General features: G+C 42.6%; 1 protein-coding gene across 9 annotated transcripts in view; it reads left to right on the forward strand.

The window, feature by feature from the left end:
- The window catches only part of LOC139538866 (mitogen-activated protein kinase kinase kinase kinase 4-like), a 99,157-nt gene extending 86,934 nt beyond the window's left edge, over window positions 1-12,223 (forward strand). For all 9 annotated transcript variants that reach the window (XM_071341361.1, XM_071341366.1, XM_071341362.1 and 6 more), the window contains one exon: window positions 8,923-12,223. In XM_071341361.1, the coding sequence (XP_071197462.1) occupies window positions 8,923-9,006 (84 nt within the window). In that variant the 3' untranslated portion in view covers window positions 9,007-12,223. The remainder of the gene's footprint in view (window positions 1-8,922) is intronic.
- The last annotated feature ends 3,708 nt before the right edge of the window (window positions 12,224-15,931 follow it).

Consider the following 15,931-nt stretch of genomic DNA (forward strand, 5'->3'; position numbering starts at 1 on the left):
ATAAATGACCAGCATGGTCAAATAATAATAATCACAGTAGTTGTCGAGGTTGCAACAAGTCAGCACCTCAGGAGTAAATGTCAGTTGGCTTTTCATAGCCGATCATTAAGAGTATCTCTACCGCTCCTGCTGTCTCTAGAGAGTTGAAAACAGCAGGTCTGGGACAGGTAGCACGTCCGGTGAACAGGTCAGGGTTCCATAGCCGCAGGCAGAACAGCTGAAACTGGAGCAGCAGCACGGCCAGGTGGACTGGGGACAGCAAGGAGTCATCATGCCAGGTAGTCCTGAGGCATGGTCCTAGGGCTCAGGTCCTCCAAGAGAGAATTAGAGAGAGCATACTTAAATTCACACAGGACACCAGATAAGACAGGAGAAGTACTCCAGATATAACAGACTGACCCTAGCCCCCCGACACATACTACTGCAGCATAAATACTGGAGGCTGAGATAGGAGGGGTCAGGAGACACTGTGGCCCCATCTGATGATACCCCCGGACAGGGCCAAATAGGCAGGATATAACCCCACCCACTTTGCCAAAGCACAGCCCCCACAACACTAGAGGGATCTTCAACCACCAACTTACCATCCTGAGACAAGGCCGAGTATAGCCCACAAAGATCTCCGCCACGGCATAACCCAAGGGGGGGGGGGGGCGCCAACCCAGACAGGAAGATCACGTCAGTGACTCAACCCACTCAAGTGACGCACCCCTCCTAGGGACGGCATGGAAGAGCACCAGTAAGCCAGTGACTCAGCCCCTGTAATAGGGGCTGAGAGAGCAAGGGCAAGGGCGGTTCGTTGCTCCAGAGCCTTTCCGTTCACCTTCACACTCCTGGGCCAGACTACACTCAATCATATGACCCACTGAAGAGATGAGTCTTCAATAAAGACTTAACGGTTGAGACCGAGTCTGCGTCTCTCACATGGGTAGGCAGACCATTCCATAAAAATGTAGCTCTATAGGAGAAAGCCCTGCCTCCAGCTGTTTGCTTAGAAATTCTAGGGACAATTAGGAGGCCTGCGTCTTGTGACCGTAGCGTACGTGTAGGTATGTACGGCAGGACCAAATCGGAAAGATAGGTAGGAGCAAGCCCATGTAATGCTTTGTAGGTTAGCAGTGAAACCTTGAAATCAGCCCTTGCCTTAACAGGAAGCCAGTGTAGGGGGGCTAGCACTGGAGTAATATGATCAAATTATTTGGTTCTAGTCAGGATTCTAGCAGCCGTATTTAGCACTAACTGAAGTTTATTTAGTGCTTTATCCGGGTAGCCGGAAAGTAGAGCATTGCAGTAGTCTAACCTAGAAGTAACAAAAGCATGGATTAATTTTTCTGCTTCATTTTTGGACAGAAAGTTTCTGATTTTTACAATGTTATGTAGTTGGGAAAAAGCTGTCCTTGAAACAGTCTTGATATGTTCGTCAAAAGAGAGATCAGGGTCCAGAGTAACGCTGAGGTCCTTTGCAGTTTTATTTGAGACGACTGTACAACCATCAAGATTAATTGTCAGATTCAACAGAAGATCTCTTTGTTTCTTGGGACCTAGAACAAGCATCTCTGTTTTGTCCGAGTTTAAAAGTAGAAAGTTTGCAGCCATCCACTTCCTTATGTCTGAAACACAGGCTTCTAGCAAGGGCAATTTTGGGGCTTCACCATGTTTCATTGAAATGTACAGCTGTGTGTCATCCACATAGCAGTGAAAGTTAACATTATGTTTTCAAATTACATCCCCAAGAGGTAAAATATATAGTGAAAACAATAGTGGTCCTAAAACGGAACCTTGAGGAACACCGAAATTTACAGTTGATTTGTCAGAGGACAAACCATTCACAGAGACAAACTGATATCTTTCCGACAGATAAGATCTAAACCAGGACAGAACTTGTCCGTGTAGACGAATTTGGGTTTCCAATCTCTCCAAAAGAATGTGGTGATCGATGGTATCAAAAGCAGCACTAAGGTCTAGGAGCACAAAGACAGATGCAGAGCCTCGGTCTGATGCCATTAAAAGGTAATTTACTACCTTCACTACCTTACTACCTTCAAGTGCAGTCTCAGTGCTGTGATGGGGTCTAAAACCAGACTGAAGCATTTTGTATACATTGTTTGTCTTCAGGAAGGCAGTGAGTTTTGCTGCGCAACAGCTTTTTCCCAAACAATTGAGAGGAATGGAAGATTCGATATAGGCCGATAGTTTTTTTTATATTTTCTGGGTCAAGGTTTGGCTTTTTCAAGAGATGCTTTATTACTGCCACTTTTAGTGAGTTTGGTACACATCCGATTGATAGAGAGCCGTTTATTATGTTCAACATAGGAGGGCCAAGCACAGGAAGCAGCTCTTTCAGTAGTTTAGTTGGAATAGGGTCCAGTATGCAGCTTGAAGGTTTAGAGGCCATGATTATTTTCATCATTGTGTCAAGAGATATAGTACTAAAACACTTAAGTGTCTCTCTTGATCCTAGGTCCTGGCAGAGTTGTACAGACTTAGGACAGCTGAGCTTTGGAGGAATACGCAGATTTAAAGAGAAGTCCATAATTTGCTTTCTAATGATCATGATCTTTTCCTCAAAGAAGTTCATGAATTTATTACTGCTGAAGTGAAAGCCATCCTCTCTTGGGGAATGCTGCTTTTTAGTTAGCTTTGCGACAGTATCAAAAATACATTTTGGATTGTTCTTATTTTCCTCAATTAAGTTGGAAAAATAGGATGATCGAGCAGCATTGAGTGCTCTTCGATACTGCACGGTACTGTCTTTCCAAGCTAGTCGGAAGACTTCCAGTTTGGTGTGGCGCCATTTCCGTTCCAATTTTCTGGAAGCTTGCTTCAGAGCTCGGGTATTTTCTGTATACCAGGGAGCTAGTTTCTTATGACAAATGTTTTTAGGGGTGCAACTGCATCTAGGGTATTGCGCAAGGTTAAATTGAGTTCCTCAGTTAGGTGGTTAACTGATTTTTGTCCTCTGACGTCCTTGGGTAGGCAGAGGGAGTCTGGAAGGGCATCAAGGAATCTTTGGGTTGTACGAGAATTTATAGCACGACTTTTGATGCTCCTTCGTTGGGGTCTGAGCAGATTATTTGTTGCGATTGCAAACGTAATAAAATGGTGGTCCGATAGTCCATGATTATGAGGAAAAACATTAAGATCCACAACATTTATTCCATGGGACAAAACTAGGTCCAGAGTATGACTGTGACAGTGAGTAGGTCCAGAGACATGTTGGACAAAACCCACTGAGTTGATGATGGCTCAGAAAGCCTTTTGGAGTGGGTCTGTGGACTTTTCCATGTGAATATTAAAGTCACCAAAAATTTGAATATCTGCCATCACTACAAGGTCCGATAGGAATTCAGGGAACTCCATGAGGAACGCTGTATACGGCCCAGGAGGCCTGTTAACAGTAGCTATAAAAAGTGATTGATTAGGCTGCATAGATTACATGACTAGACGCTCACTAGTCGCTCACTAGTGTAACCAGGAGGAGAGGCCTCATTTAACACAGTAAATTCACCAGGCTTAAGCCATGTTTCAGGTAGGCCAATCACATCAAGATTATGATCAGTGATTAGTTAATTGACTATGACTACCTTGAAAGTGAGGGATCTAACATTAAGTAACCCTATTTTGAGATGTGAGATATCACAATCTCTTTCAATAATGACAGGAATGGAGGAGGTCTTTATTTCAGTGAGATTGCTTAAGCGAACACCGCCATTTTCTGTTTTCCTTAACCTAGATCGAGGCACAGACACTGTCTCAATGGGGATAGCTGAGCTGACTACATTGACTGTGCTAGTGGCAGACTCCACTGAGCTGGCAGGCTGGCTAACAGGTTGCAGGCCAGGCAGCAGGCTATCTCATTGTGGAGCTAGAGGAGTTAGAGCCCTGTCTATGTTCATAGATAAGATGAGAGCACCCCTCCAGCTAGGATGGAGTCAGTCACTCCTGAGCAGGCCAGGCTTGGTCCTGTTTGTGGGTGAGTCCCAGAAAGGGGGCCAATTATTTACAAATTCTATCTTTTGGGAAGGGCAGAAAACAGTTTTCAACCAGCGATTGAGTTGTGAGAGCTCATCACTCCCCCTAACTGGGATGGGGCCAGAGACAATTACTTGATGCCGACACATCTTTCTAGCTGATTTCCAGGCTGAAGCTATGTTGCTCTTGGTGACCACTGACTGTTTCATCCTAACATCGTTGGTACCGACGTGGATAACAATATCCCTATACTCTCTACGCTCGCCAGTTTTAGCTTTAGCCAGCCCCCTCTTCAGATTAGCCTTTACGTTGGTAGCCCTGCCCCCTGGTAAACAGTGTATGATCGCTAGAGGATTATTTTTAAGTCTAATACTGCGGCTTATGGAGTTGCCAATGACTAGGGTTTTCAATTTGTCAGAGCTAATAATGGGAGGCTTCGGCAGCTCAGACCCCGTAACGGGTGGAGGAGAGACCTGAGAAGGCTCGGCCTCTGACTCTGAGTCGTTGCTAAAAGGGGAAAACCGGTTGAAAGTTTCTGTCGGCTGAATGAGCGACACCGGCTGAGTATGCCGACAGCATTTCTTTCCAGAAAATTGTCCGGCTGCGGGTACTGTGTGGGGATATTTATACTACTATCTGTACTTACTGGTTGCACAGATGCTGTTTCATCCTTAAAATTGACCTTGCCAAGGGGGCCAGGTACACGGTGTTTCCTCCGACACATTGGTGCGGCTGGCTTCCGGGTTGGAGGCGCGCTGTGTTAAGAAGCAGTGCGGCTTGGTTGGGTGGTGCTTCGGAGGACGCATGGCTTTCGACCTTCGTCTCTCCCGAGCCCGTACGGGAGTTGTAGCGATGAGACAAGATAGTAATTACTAGCGATTGGATACCACGAAAATTGGGGATAAAATGGGATAAAATAAAAAAATATATATATTATTTTTTTTAATTGCCCTTGCCTAACGATTGCATCTGAAGCTGTACAGTACAGCTACTGAAGAGTACAGCTACTGCAATTAAATGTCATGGTGTTAATGTTACTACTTAGCTTTGGCTGGTGGAGGTCCTGTAGAACCATGTCCAGATAAAGCGTCCAGGGTGAAAAAGTTAAATGAAAATAGTAGAGCGAGGTAAAAACTAAGACATTGGTAAATGTGTTAAATGCAGATTTTGATTAAACAGTTAGTAAAAGTAAAAACAAAAGGTTGGTAGGTAGCCAAGTAGCAACAAACAGCACAGCAGCATGGAGACAGGTCCAACAGTTGTGACTTTGTGGCAGTGGTAACTAACCGATGATGTTTTTATTTATTTTTATTTAACTAGGCAAGTCAGTTAAGTTCTTATTTACAATGACGGCCTACCAAAAGGCAAAAGGCCTCCTGCGGGGATGGGGGCTGGGATTAAAAATACAAATATAGGACAAGACACCACAACACTACATAAAGAGCGACCTAAGACAACATAGCATGGCAGAAACACATGACAACACAGCATTGTAGCAACACCACATGACAACAACATGGTAGCAACACAACATGGCAGCAGCACAACATGGTACAAGCATTATTGGGCACAGACAACAGCACAAGAAGGAAAGAAGGTAGAGACAATAATACATCACGCAAAGCAGCCACACTGTCAGTAAGAGTGTCCATGATTGAGCCTTTGAATGAAGAGATGGAGATAAAACTGTCAATTTTGAGTGCTCTTTGCAGCTCTTTTCAGTCGCTAGCTGCAGCGAACTGAAAAGAGGAGTGACACAGGGATGTGGGGACCTTTAACATAATGTGACTGGCAGAACCGGTGTTGCATGTGGAGGATGAGGGCTGCAGTAAGTATCTCAGATAGGGGGGAGTGAGGCCTAAGAGGGTTTTATACATAAGCATCAACCAGTGGGTCTTGCAACAGGTACACAGAGATTACCAGTTTGCAGAGGAGTATAGGATGAAGTGATGTGGGAAATCTGATGGCCGAACGGTAAAGAAAATCTAGCCGCTCGAGAGCACCCTTACCTGCCGATCCATAAATTATATCTCCGTAATCTAGCATGGGTAGGATGGTCATCTGAATCAGGGTTAGTTTGGCAGCTGGGGTGAAAGAGAAGTGATTACGATAGAGGAAACCAAGTCTAGATTTAACCTTAGCCTGCAGCTTTGATATGTGCTGAGAGAAGGACAGTGAACCGTCTAGCCCTACTCCCAAGTACTTGTATGAGGTGACTACCTCAAGCTCTAAACCCTTCGAAGTAGTAATCACACCAGTAGGGAGAGGGGCATTCTTCTTACCAAACCACATGACCTTTGTTTTAGAGGTGTTCAGAACATGGTTAAGGTCAGAGAAAGCTTGTTTGACACTAAGAAAGCTTTGTCGTACAGCGTTTAACACAAAATCCGGGGAGGGGCCCGCTGAGTAGAAGACTATCATCTGCATATAAATGGATGAGAGAGCGTCCTACTGCCTGAGCTATATTGTTGATGTAAATTGAGAAGCGCGTGGGGACTAGGATCGAGCCTTGAGGTACTCCCTTGGTGACAGGCAGTGGCTGAGACAGCAGATGTTCTGACTTTATACAGCGCACTCTTTGAGAGAGGTAGTTAGCAAACCAGGCCAAAGACCTCTCAGAGACACCAATACTCCTTAGTCGGCCCACAAGAATGGAATGGTCTACTGTATCAAAAGCTTTGGCCAAGTCAACTCAGTGACTGCCTGCAGTGAAAAACTTTGTAGTGGGGCAGGGGAAAAAGAGGGAGGAGCATCGGGGTTAGTCGCATTGGAAGGGGTGGGAGATTAAAAAATGTTGGACGGGCAATGGCTGAGTCAAATAGGATAATGATCTTCATCAGATGACACTCATAGGACTTCATGTTTCACAATATATGTATGTTTTGTTCGATAAAGTTCATATTTATATCCAAAAATCTTAGTTTACATTGGCGCGTTATGTTCAGTAATGTTTTGCCTCCAAAACATCCGGTGATTTTGCAGAGAGCCACATCAATTTACAGAAATACTCATAATAAATATTGATAAAATACACAAGTGTTATACATGGAACTTGTGATAAACTTCTCCTTAATGCAACCGCTGTGTCAGATTTCAAAAAAACTTTACGGAAAAAGCACACCATGCAATAATCTGAGTACAGCGCTCAGACACAAAAACAAGCCATACAGGTACCCGCCATGTTGTGGAGTCAACAGAAGTCAGAAATAGCATTATAAATATTCACTTACCTTTGATGATCTTCATCAGAATGCACTCCCAGGAATCCCAGTTCCACAATAAATGTTTGTTTTGTTCGATAAAGTCCATCATTTATGTCCAAATACTTCCTTTTTGTTCACGCGTTTAGTACACAAATCCAAACTCAGGAGGCACGGGCAAGTCCAGGCGAAAGTTCCGACGAAAAGTCATATTACAGTTCGTAGAAACATGTCAAACAAAGTATAGAATCAATCTTTAGGATGTTTTCATCATAAATCTTCAATAATGTTTCAACCGGAGAATTCCTTTGTCTGTAGAAATGCAATGGAACGCAGCTAACTCTCACGGGAGCGCGCGAGACTGAGCTCGTGGCACTCTGCCAGACCCCTGACTCAAACAGCTCTCATTCCCCCTCCTTCACAGTAGAAGCATCAAACAAGGTTCTAAAGACTGTTGACATCTAGTGGAAGCCTTAGGAAGTGCAATATGACCCCATAGACACTGTATATTTGATAGGCAATGACTTGAAAAACTACAAATCTCAGATTTCCCACTTCCTGGTTGGATTTTTTCTCAGGTTTTTGCCTGGAGTTCTGTTATACTCACAGACATCATTCAAAAAGTTTTAGAAACTTCAGAGTGTTTTCTATCCAAATCTACTTAGCTTCTGGGCCTGAGTAGCAGGCAGTTTACTCTGTGCACCTTATTCATCCAAGCTACTCAATACTACCCCCAGCCATAAGAAGTTAATGAAGTGGTGATTTAAAGAGCTCAGCCATGTGCTCCTTGTCAGTAACAGCCACATTGTAACGACTCTCCTCTTCGTCTGATGATGAGGAATAGGAATCATCGGACCAATACGCAGCGTGGTAAGTGTTCATAGTAAATTTAATTAAATAAGCTGAACACTGAATGACAAAAAACAACAAAGAGAGTGAACGACACGAAACAGTCCTGTAAGGTGAAAAAACACAAAACAGGAAACAACTACCCACAAACACAGGTGGGAACAGGCTACCTAAGTATGGTTCTCAATCAGAGACAACGATTGACAGCTGCCTCTGATTGGGAACCATACCAGGCCAAACACATAGAAAAGGACAACATAGAACAAAACATAGAATGCCCACCCCAACTCACGCCCTGACCAAACCAAAATAGAGACATAAAAAGGATCTCTAAGGTCAGGGCGTGACACACATTAAGGGACATGGGCAGCTGTGAGGAGGAGGGTTTATTCTCCGGGTCTTTAACCGTTTTACAGAACTTCTTGGGATTAGACCCACAGAGAGAGAACTGCTCGCCTGAGTGTACTTATTTCAAATTTTCCTGAACTAGAGCCAGTCAGCCTGAGTATGCGTGTGCCAAGCCTTTTGCCAAATGTAATTCTTGAGGTAGAGTAACTCTGCCAGATCACGGTCGAACCAGGGGCTGAACCTGTTTTAATTCTCATTTTCTTTATGGGGGCGTGTTTGTTAACAATACCACTGAAAATATTAAAAAAGAAGGTCCAAGCGTCTTCGACAGAGGGGATCAAGCTGATTCTATACCAATTTACAGAGGCCGGGTCTTGAAGGAAGGCTTGCTCATTAAAGTTTTTTAGCAAGCGTCTGACAAATCAGGACAGGTCGTTTAACTGAGCATTCATTGTGAACACAGGCTGTAAAACAGTGATCACTAAGGTCATTATTGATGTCACTGATTTCTTTCATTATTGACTGACGTGTGTGCATGTGTTCCCATACGCAGGTGTTCTTTGCCTCGGTGCGATCCGGAGGAGCCAGCCAGGTGTACTTTATGACCCTGGGGCGCACCTCTCTGCTCAGCTGGTAGAGAGACTACACCCCCTCTACACTGGAAACCAACCAACCACGTTTTACCCGACGTTCAGCGATGCCAACGGACAAAAGCCAACCACCTCCGACATAGACCTTCGACCCGGAGCATCGTGCTATATTGAGGATACACAACATCCAGATGACGTCGCCCCAGCCGTGAATACCAGATATGAGAATTGTAAAAAATGAAGTTAATTGATTATAAATCAAATAAAAAAATGTGAAGAAAGGGGGTGAACAATTTGCCCCACTTTGGTGCTCAACAGATTGTGGACACACGTCTGTGCGGGGCCGTTGCCCTGAAGGCGCGTGTGTGTGTGTGTGTGTGTGTGTGTGTGTGTGTGTGTGTGTGTGTGTGTGTGTGTGTGTGTGTGTGTGTGTGTGTGTGTGTGTGTGTGTGTGTGTGTGTGTGTGTGTGTGTGTGTGTGTGTGTGTCGTTCCTAGTTCCTGACTGTGGTATGGGCTTAAAGTCTACTACTAACTGTGCATCTTCTGCTCGTATTTCAGGAGCCCCCCTCCCCTCCACCCCTTCCTTTCCTTAGCGAAGGAGGGGCAGGGGGCGGAGCATACAGTGTTAATGCTACGGTAGTGTATGTCAATGTCTTTCTGTTTGGTCCAATGATTGCTGACTGCGGGGGGGGGGCAGGTGTTGAAGCTGTCAGTCAGGGAGGAGGCGGGAATAAAGAAGCTGAGCAAGGGAGCCAATTGGTTCTAGGCTCAGTGCTGTCATGACACAGTGTGTGGGAAGGGCCTATGCATTTTACCGTAAGTCTGTTATCTGAGAGGACTCAGCTGGAGTGTGTTGATAGTTAGGACAGCTACCGTATTTTAATGGGCAAGTTCATGGAAAAGGATTTGAACCAGATGGACTTTGAAATAGTGTTTTTTATTTTATTAAGATTCCCTAAAAAAAGTAACTATTTGGAGTTAATATTTATTTGACCTTGGTTTTAAAAATCACAATGCACATAGCCTCCAGTCTTCTTTGCTTTTATTCCAACCCACAACACATTCAAATGCTTTAGGAGTCAGAGAGTGGGTGGGTAAAACATTTAAATAGTATCTATGTATAATAAATATTAATTTAATATCATTCATAGTTTCAATGGTCATGTTAGTGGAATCCTCAGTCCAACATGACGATGTGATCCGGTTTGGACCATCAGAGTCCAGGATGGAGGACATGGTCCTGATGTGAATAGACAGATATAATAAAAGAGAGTGGAGGAGAAGGTTCAGGTCATATACAGTTTGTGTGTGGTAGTAAAGGGGCCAATAGATGAGAGAGGAGGGGTGTCAATGTAAGTTTTTGTAGCAGAAAGGTTACACATGGTCAGCAAAACTCAATGGACTCATAGTCGGTGGATGGAAAAAACGGTGGTGTTTTATTGTTGTTTTTCATTAATATCTTTTTATGAATGCAATGCACTAAGTGTCAAGAATGTAGAAAGAAATATACTGTGTGGTGGTCAAAGGCATGAGAATTTTATTTGTGTTCCTTGTCACAAGTGATCAATTTCAAGTTGACACAAGTGAATATTAAACAATGGAGGCTCTAAGGAAGATGTCAGTTTTTGGGGCAATTCTGAATAGTTTCTGAGACTAGGTTGTGACTCCTTTCACAAACTCAATGTTTTAAAGTGAATCGGGGCTTGAGCGTTAACAGCTCTGAGTTGAGAAGGTGCTAGGCCACAGTAGTTTCCTGTGGGGCCGGTATGCTCACAGTAGCTTAATCAACCTGATGCGCTAACAGGGCTTAGACCTCAGTGTTTAACTGTAAACAACATTGCCAGGCTCAATAAAGAAGTCTTGAGCTCTACTTCTTGTCCTTCTCGTGTGATGTGTCAGCTTGTTAATGGAAGGCAAAACAAAACAACTGTTTCAAATCAGAGGAGAGCAGACTGGTCATCAGAAGCCAGAGCATGGGTGACATCTGTGATTCTACAGCTCTTTGAAGGTGTTCACCACAGAAACCCACTTTGGGAAGAATCTTTTTTATTGTTGTTCACTGTTAAAGGGTATAGTCTGTACTTCTGAAGACTATTCAATACACTGCAATGTTCCCTGCCACGGCTCTCTCACGACAGGGTATCTGACCTGCCTAAAACATGGTGACAAACAACATGAATAATATTATTTTCCTGAGGAGGATTACCCTACTTTTCTCAAGGAACACAACTGTGTTTTAATGGTGATGATGGATCAAAGCTATTTCACCTAAGGGGACAGATTCTCTACCCTAACTGTGTTTCAGACTCCATGGTGGGTCAATCACTCTCTGAGTTGGGTCTTTCTCCTACTAACAGTCATGCCATTCATTGTGTGTAGAGCTGTGGGAAAGGCACTGCAAATTATACATCACAGAATTTTTTCACAAGCCAACCTTTTTTATATATGGAAAAAGAAACCAGTTTGAAAAGCGAACCCCAATGCTGTATGTGTGTGTGTTGAATAGCCCCCCCCCCCCCCCCCCCCCAGCGCTGTCCCACTATGTCTTTCTGGTTACATCAAGGCCTTCATGAGTGGCGTAAGTGAGTTTATTAAGTTTATTAAGTTTATGGTTATTGATATTCTATTAATGGAAAAACGGACAACAATTTCTTCGCAATCTGAAAAGCATTCGCTTGCTGATTTTATGTTTTATAAAAGTGCCAAGATGGCAACATTAAAAGTGTAAAAGGAATGACGAAACCACAATGTTGATAAATATACTTTTTTAAGATCTCACTTGAAGCATTAAGTTTTAGACTTAGTTAAGAAGCTTAACAATAGTTTATGTACTCTGCAGTGGTTGACTATTATAACGCTCATGTTAGGTTGAGAAAATGGCAATGTTTACAGAGGCAATGTTTTGTTACACTAATGTGTATCATGATATTCGTTTTTTTAGCTTGTTTTATATTGAACATGATTTTCGTCAATAATCCTAAATTATGCCTTTTTTTTTTTCTTTTTCAAACAACTCAAAACACAATACACATGCAACATTTGATTCTCCAGATGATCCCATAACATCGTTCCCAGAGTTGTGGGGACATTGTAGTGACATAAAGTCTGTTCCTTGCAGGCTTGGATGTAAGTCAGGCTTGGGTGTTTTTCTCCAGTGTTTCTGCCATGCTACTCTAACTTATGTGCTCTCTGTGTATGACAGGAAGTCTTGTATTTTCCTGAAGGTCTTTTCTCTTTGAATAAACTCTAAAGTAATATAAAGATTTACTGTAGTCTTTTGTCTTGTCCCCTCTGACTGACTGAATTCTTGAAGTGGAGAGTGCGAGAATGTCATCATGCATTATCCAATAGTATGTCCCTGATGGTAAGAAATATTTTCTACAACAAATACATTACATACAAAAGTATGTGGGCAGCCCTTCAAATTAGTGGATTTGGCAATTTCAGCCACACCCATTGCTGACGGGTGTATAAAATTGAGCACACAGTCATGCAATCTCCATGGACAAACATTGGCAGTGACTTTCAATGTGGCACTGTCATAGGATGCCACCTTTCCAAAAAATCAGTTTGTATCATTTCTGCCCTGCTAGAGTTGCCCCGTTGAACTAAGTTATGTTATTGTGAAGTGGAAACGTCTAGATTCTAGAAGCAACAACGTCTCAGCCGCGAAGTGGTACAGTAGGCCACAGCAGCTCACAGAACGGGACCGCAGAGCAGCCACTGAATATCCCTCTGAGCATGGTGAAGTTATTAATTACACTTTGGATGGTGTATCAATACACCCAGTCACTACAAAGATAGAGGCGTCCTTCCTAACTCAGTTGACAGAGAGGAAGGAAACCACTCAGGGATTTCACCATTTGGCCAATGGTGACTTTTAAACAGTTACAGTTTAATAGCTGTGATAGGAGAAAACTGAGGATGGATCAACAACATTGTACATACTCCACAATACTAACTTAAATTACAGAGTGAAAAGGAGGTCTGCACAGAATAAAAATATTCCAAAACATGCATCCTGTTTGCAACAAGGCACTAAAGTAAAACTGCAAAAAATGTGGCAGAGAAATGAACTTTTATGTCCTGAATACAAAGCGTTATGTTTGGGACAAATCCAACACAACACATCACTGCGTACCACTTCATATTTTCAAGCATGGTGGTGGCTGCATCATATTATGGGTATGTTTGTCATCAGCAAGGACTAGGGAGTTTTTTAGGATACAAATAAACTGAGTAGAGCTAAGCACAGGCAAAATCCTAGAGGAAAACCTGGTTCGGTCTGCTTTCCAACAGACGCTGGGAGACAAATGTACCTTTCAGTAGGACAATAGCCTAAATCACAAGGCCAAATATACACTGGAGTTGCTTACCAAGACGACATTGAATGTTCCTGACTGGCCTAGTTACAGTTTTGACTTAAATCGTCTTGAAAATCTATGGCAAGACTTGGCTGTCATGCAATGATCAACAACCAACTTGACAGAGCTTGAATAATTTAAAAAAGATGTGCAAATATTGTACAGTCCAGGTGTGCAAAGCTCTTAGGGATGTACCTACGTATAAAGACTCAGCTGTAATTGCTGCCAAAGGTGATTCTATCATGTATTTACTCAGAGGTCTGAATACGTTCGTAAAATATATGTTTCTTTATTTTATTTGCAAGACATTTGCAAAGATTTCAAAAAACACATTTTAATTTTGTAATAATGGGGTTTTGTGTGTAGATGGGTTAGGGGAAAAAACGATTTAATCCATTTCGAGTTCAGGCTGTAACAAGATGTGCACACACTAACAAGCTTGATTTGATTTGGTACATACAAAAGATACACTAGGGTATGTGTTGGCTTGTACTGTACAAATGTAATCTGAGGGAACTGAGACAGTTTGTCTTTATATTTTCCCAACTTCAGTTTAATTAACTGCTCTGTATTAGTAGTAGTGGTAGTTGTAGTGGTAGTAGTAGACTAAGACAGTGGGTATAACAGTTTACATATAAGTTATTTTCCTCTTATCATGAAATTCTTACTTATAAGCCCTTAGCCAACAATGTAGTTTTAAGAAAAATAAGAGGTAAGAAGCTGTTAAGAAGCCTTTTGGACCTAGACTTGGCGCTCTGGTACCGCTTGCCGTTTGGTAGCAGAGAGAACAGTCTATGACTAGGGTGGCTGGAGTCTTTGGCAATTTTTAGGGCCTACCTCTGACACTGCCTGGTATAGAGGTCCTCGATGGCAGGAAGCTTGGCCCCAGTGATGTACTGGTCCGTACGCACTACCCTCTGTAGCACCTTGCGGTTGGAGGCCGAGCAGTTGCCATACCAGGCGGTAATGCAACAAGTCAGGATGCTCTCGATGGAGCAGCTGTATACTTTTTTGAGGATTTGTATTTGTATTTATTAGGGATGCCAAGAAATCAGCCACTCTTCCTGGGTTCCAAACACATTAAAGCACTTACATGACATATAAAACAAAAGATAAAACAGTACATCATATACATTATTACACCACTACATACTGTATCTACAATACAAAATGTACAATACAAAATGTATAATACCACCATACAACAATATTACAATGTATGCATATGCGTGTGTCTGTACCTTCGTGTGTATCTCTTCACAGTCCCCGCTGTTCCATAAGGTGCCATTTTTACCTGTTTTTTACATCTGTTGTACATATAGTCTTGGCCAAAAGTTTTGAGAATGACACAAATATTATATTCCACAAAGTTTGCTGCTTCAGTGTCTTTAGATATTTTTGTCAGATGTTACTATGGAATACTGAAGTATAATTACAAGCATTTCATAAGTGTCAAAGGCTTTTATTGACAATTACATGAAGTTAATGCAAAGAGTCAACATTTGCAGTGTTGACCCTTCTTTTTCAAGACCTCTGCAATCCGCCCTGGCATGCTGTCAATTAACTTCTGGGCCACATCCTGCCTGATGGCAGCCCATTGTTGCATAATCAATGCTTGGAGTTTGTCAGAATTTGTGGGTTTTTGTTTGTCCACCCGCCTCTTGAGGATTGACCACAAGTTCTCAATGGGATTAACTTCTTGTCAATATGGGGGCGCTGTTTCCACTTTGGAAAAAATCGTGCCCAAATTAAACTGCCTCGTACTCTATTCTAGATCGTACAATATGCATATTATTATTACTATTGAATAGAGAAACATATGTAGCATGAAGATAGCCATTAGGAAGGATTAACAGCAGGTTTAAAGTTAGTTCTGATAAAAGAGTAACACTTTATAGATTTGAGAATGGTCCAGCAGTTACCAAGTCAGAACAGTAGGCTAAGTTATGAGGGAGAAAGAGACCAAATTATTAGGGTGAGGCACATGGGTTACTAACAGCTTACTACAACCTACACTTATGTATACTGTATCTAAGAAAGTAAAACTATCTCCCTGGCATATTACATAATTTATGCAGCAGCATACAAGACATTTTTGGACTCAGAGCTATGCTATGCCCACTTGAACAGGAATGTTGCGCGGCTGTCCTTCTTGTGGGCAAATTTTGCCATGAAACTTTGTCATCAAAGTCTGACATTCTCTGGATTTCTGGTGCTTTCAAGACAACTAGGAACTCTAGAAAGAGGCCTGAGTTCCCGATATGGAATCCCGAGTTGTATGACCGTTCAAAACGTATTTTCCCAGTCGGAGCTCGTTTTTTTCTGAGTTCCCAGTTGTTTTGAGCGCGGCAGATGTCATGCTGGCTTGACAGCATGGCCAACGTATTCAACCTTTTCTGGCCCATGGTGTTGCATGTGAATGTTTATCCTTTTAAGCTTGGTAAAGAGAGACCCTTAAACTCAGACTTGCACCACACACCCTCTCCACCGAATGGCAGGCAGGCAGGGGAAGCAAAATAGGGATTACTTTTCAACGCTTGCAGTTAGTGAATGATTCCTTCCAAACCACTCATTGTTGAATTTGCGATTTCCAACTTGTTGTGTAAT

The sequence above is a fragment of the Salvelinus alpinus genome, chromosome 14 (genome assembly GCF_045679555.1).
Source record: "Salvelinus alpinus chromosome 14, SLU_Salpinus.1, whole genome shotgun sequence".
Taxonomy (NCBI): Eukaryota; Metazoa; Chordata; class Actinopteri; order Salmoniformes; family Salmonidae; genus Salvelinus; species Salvelinus alpinus.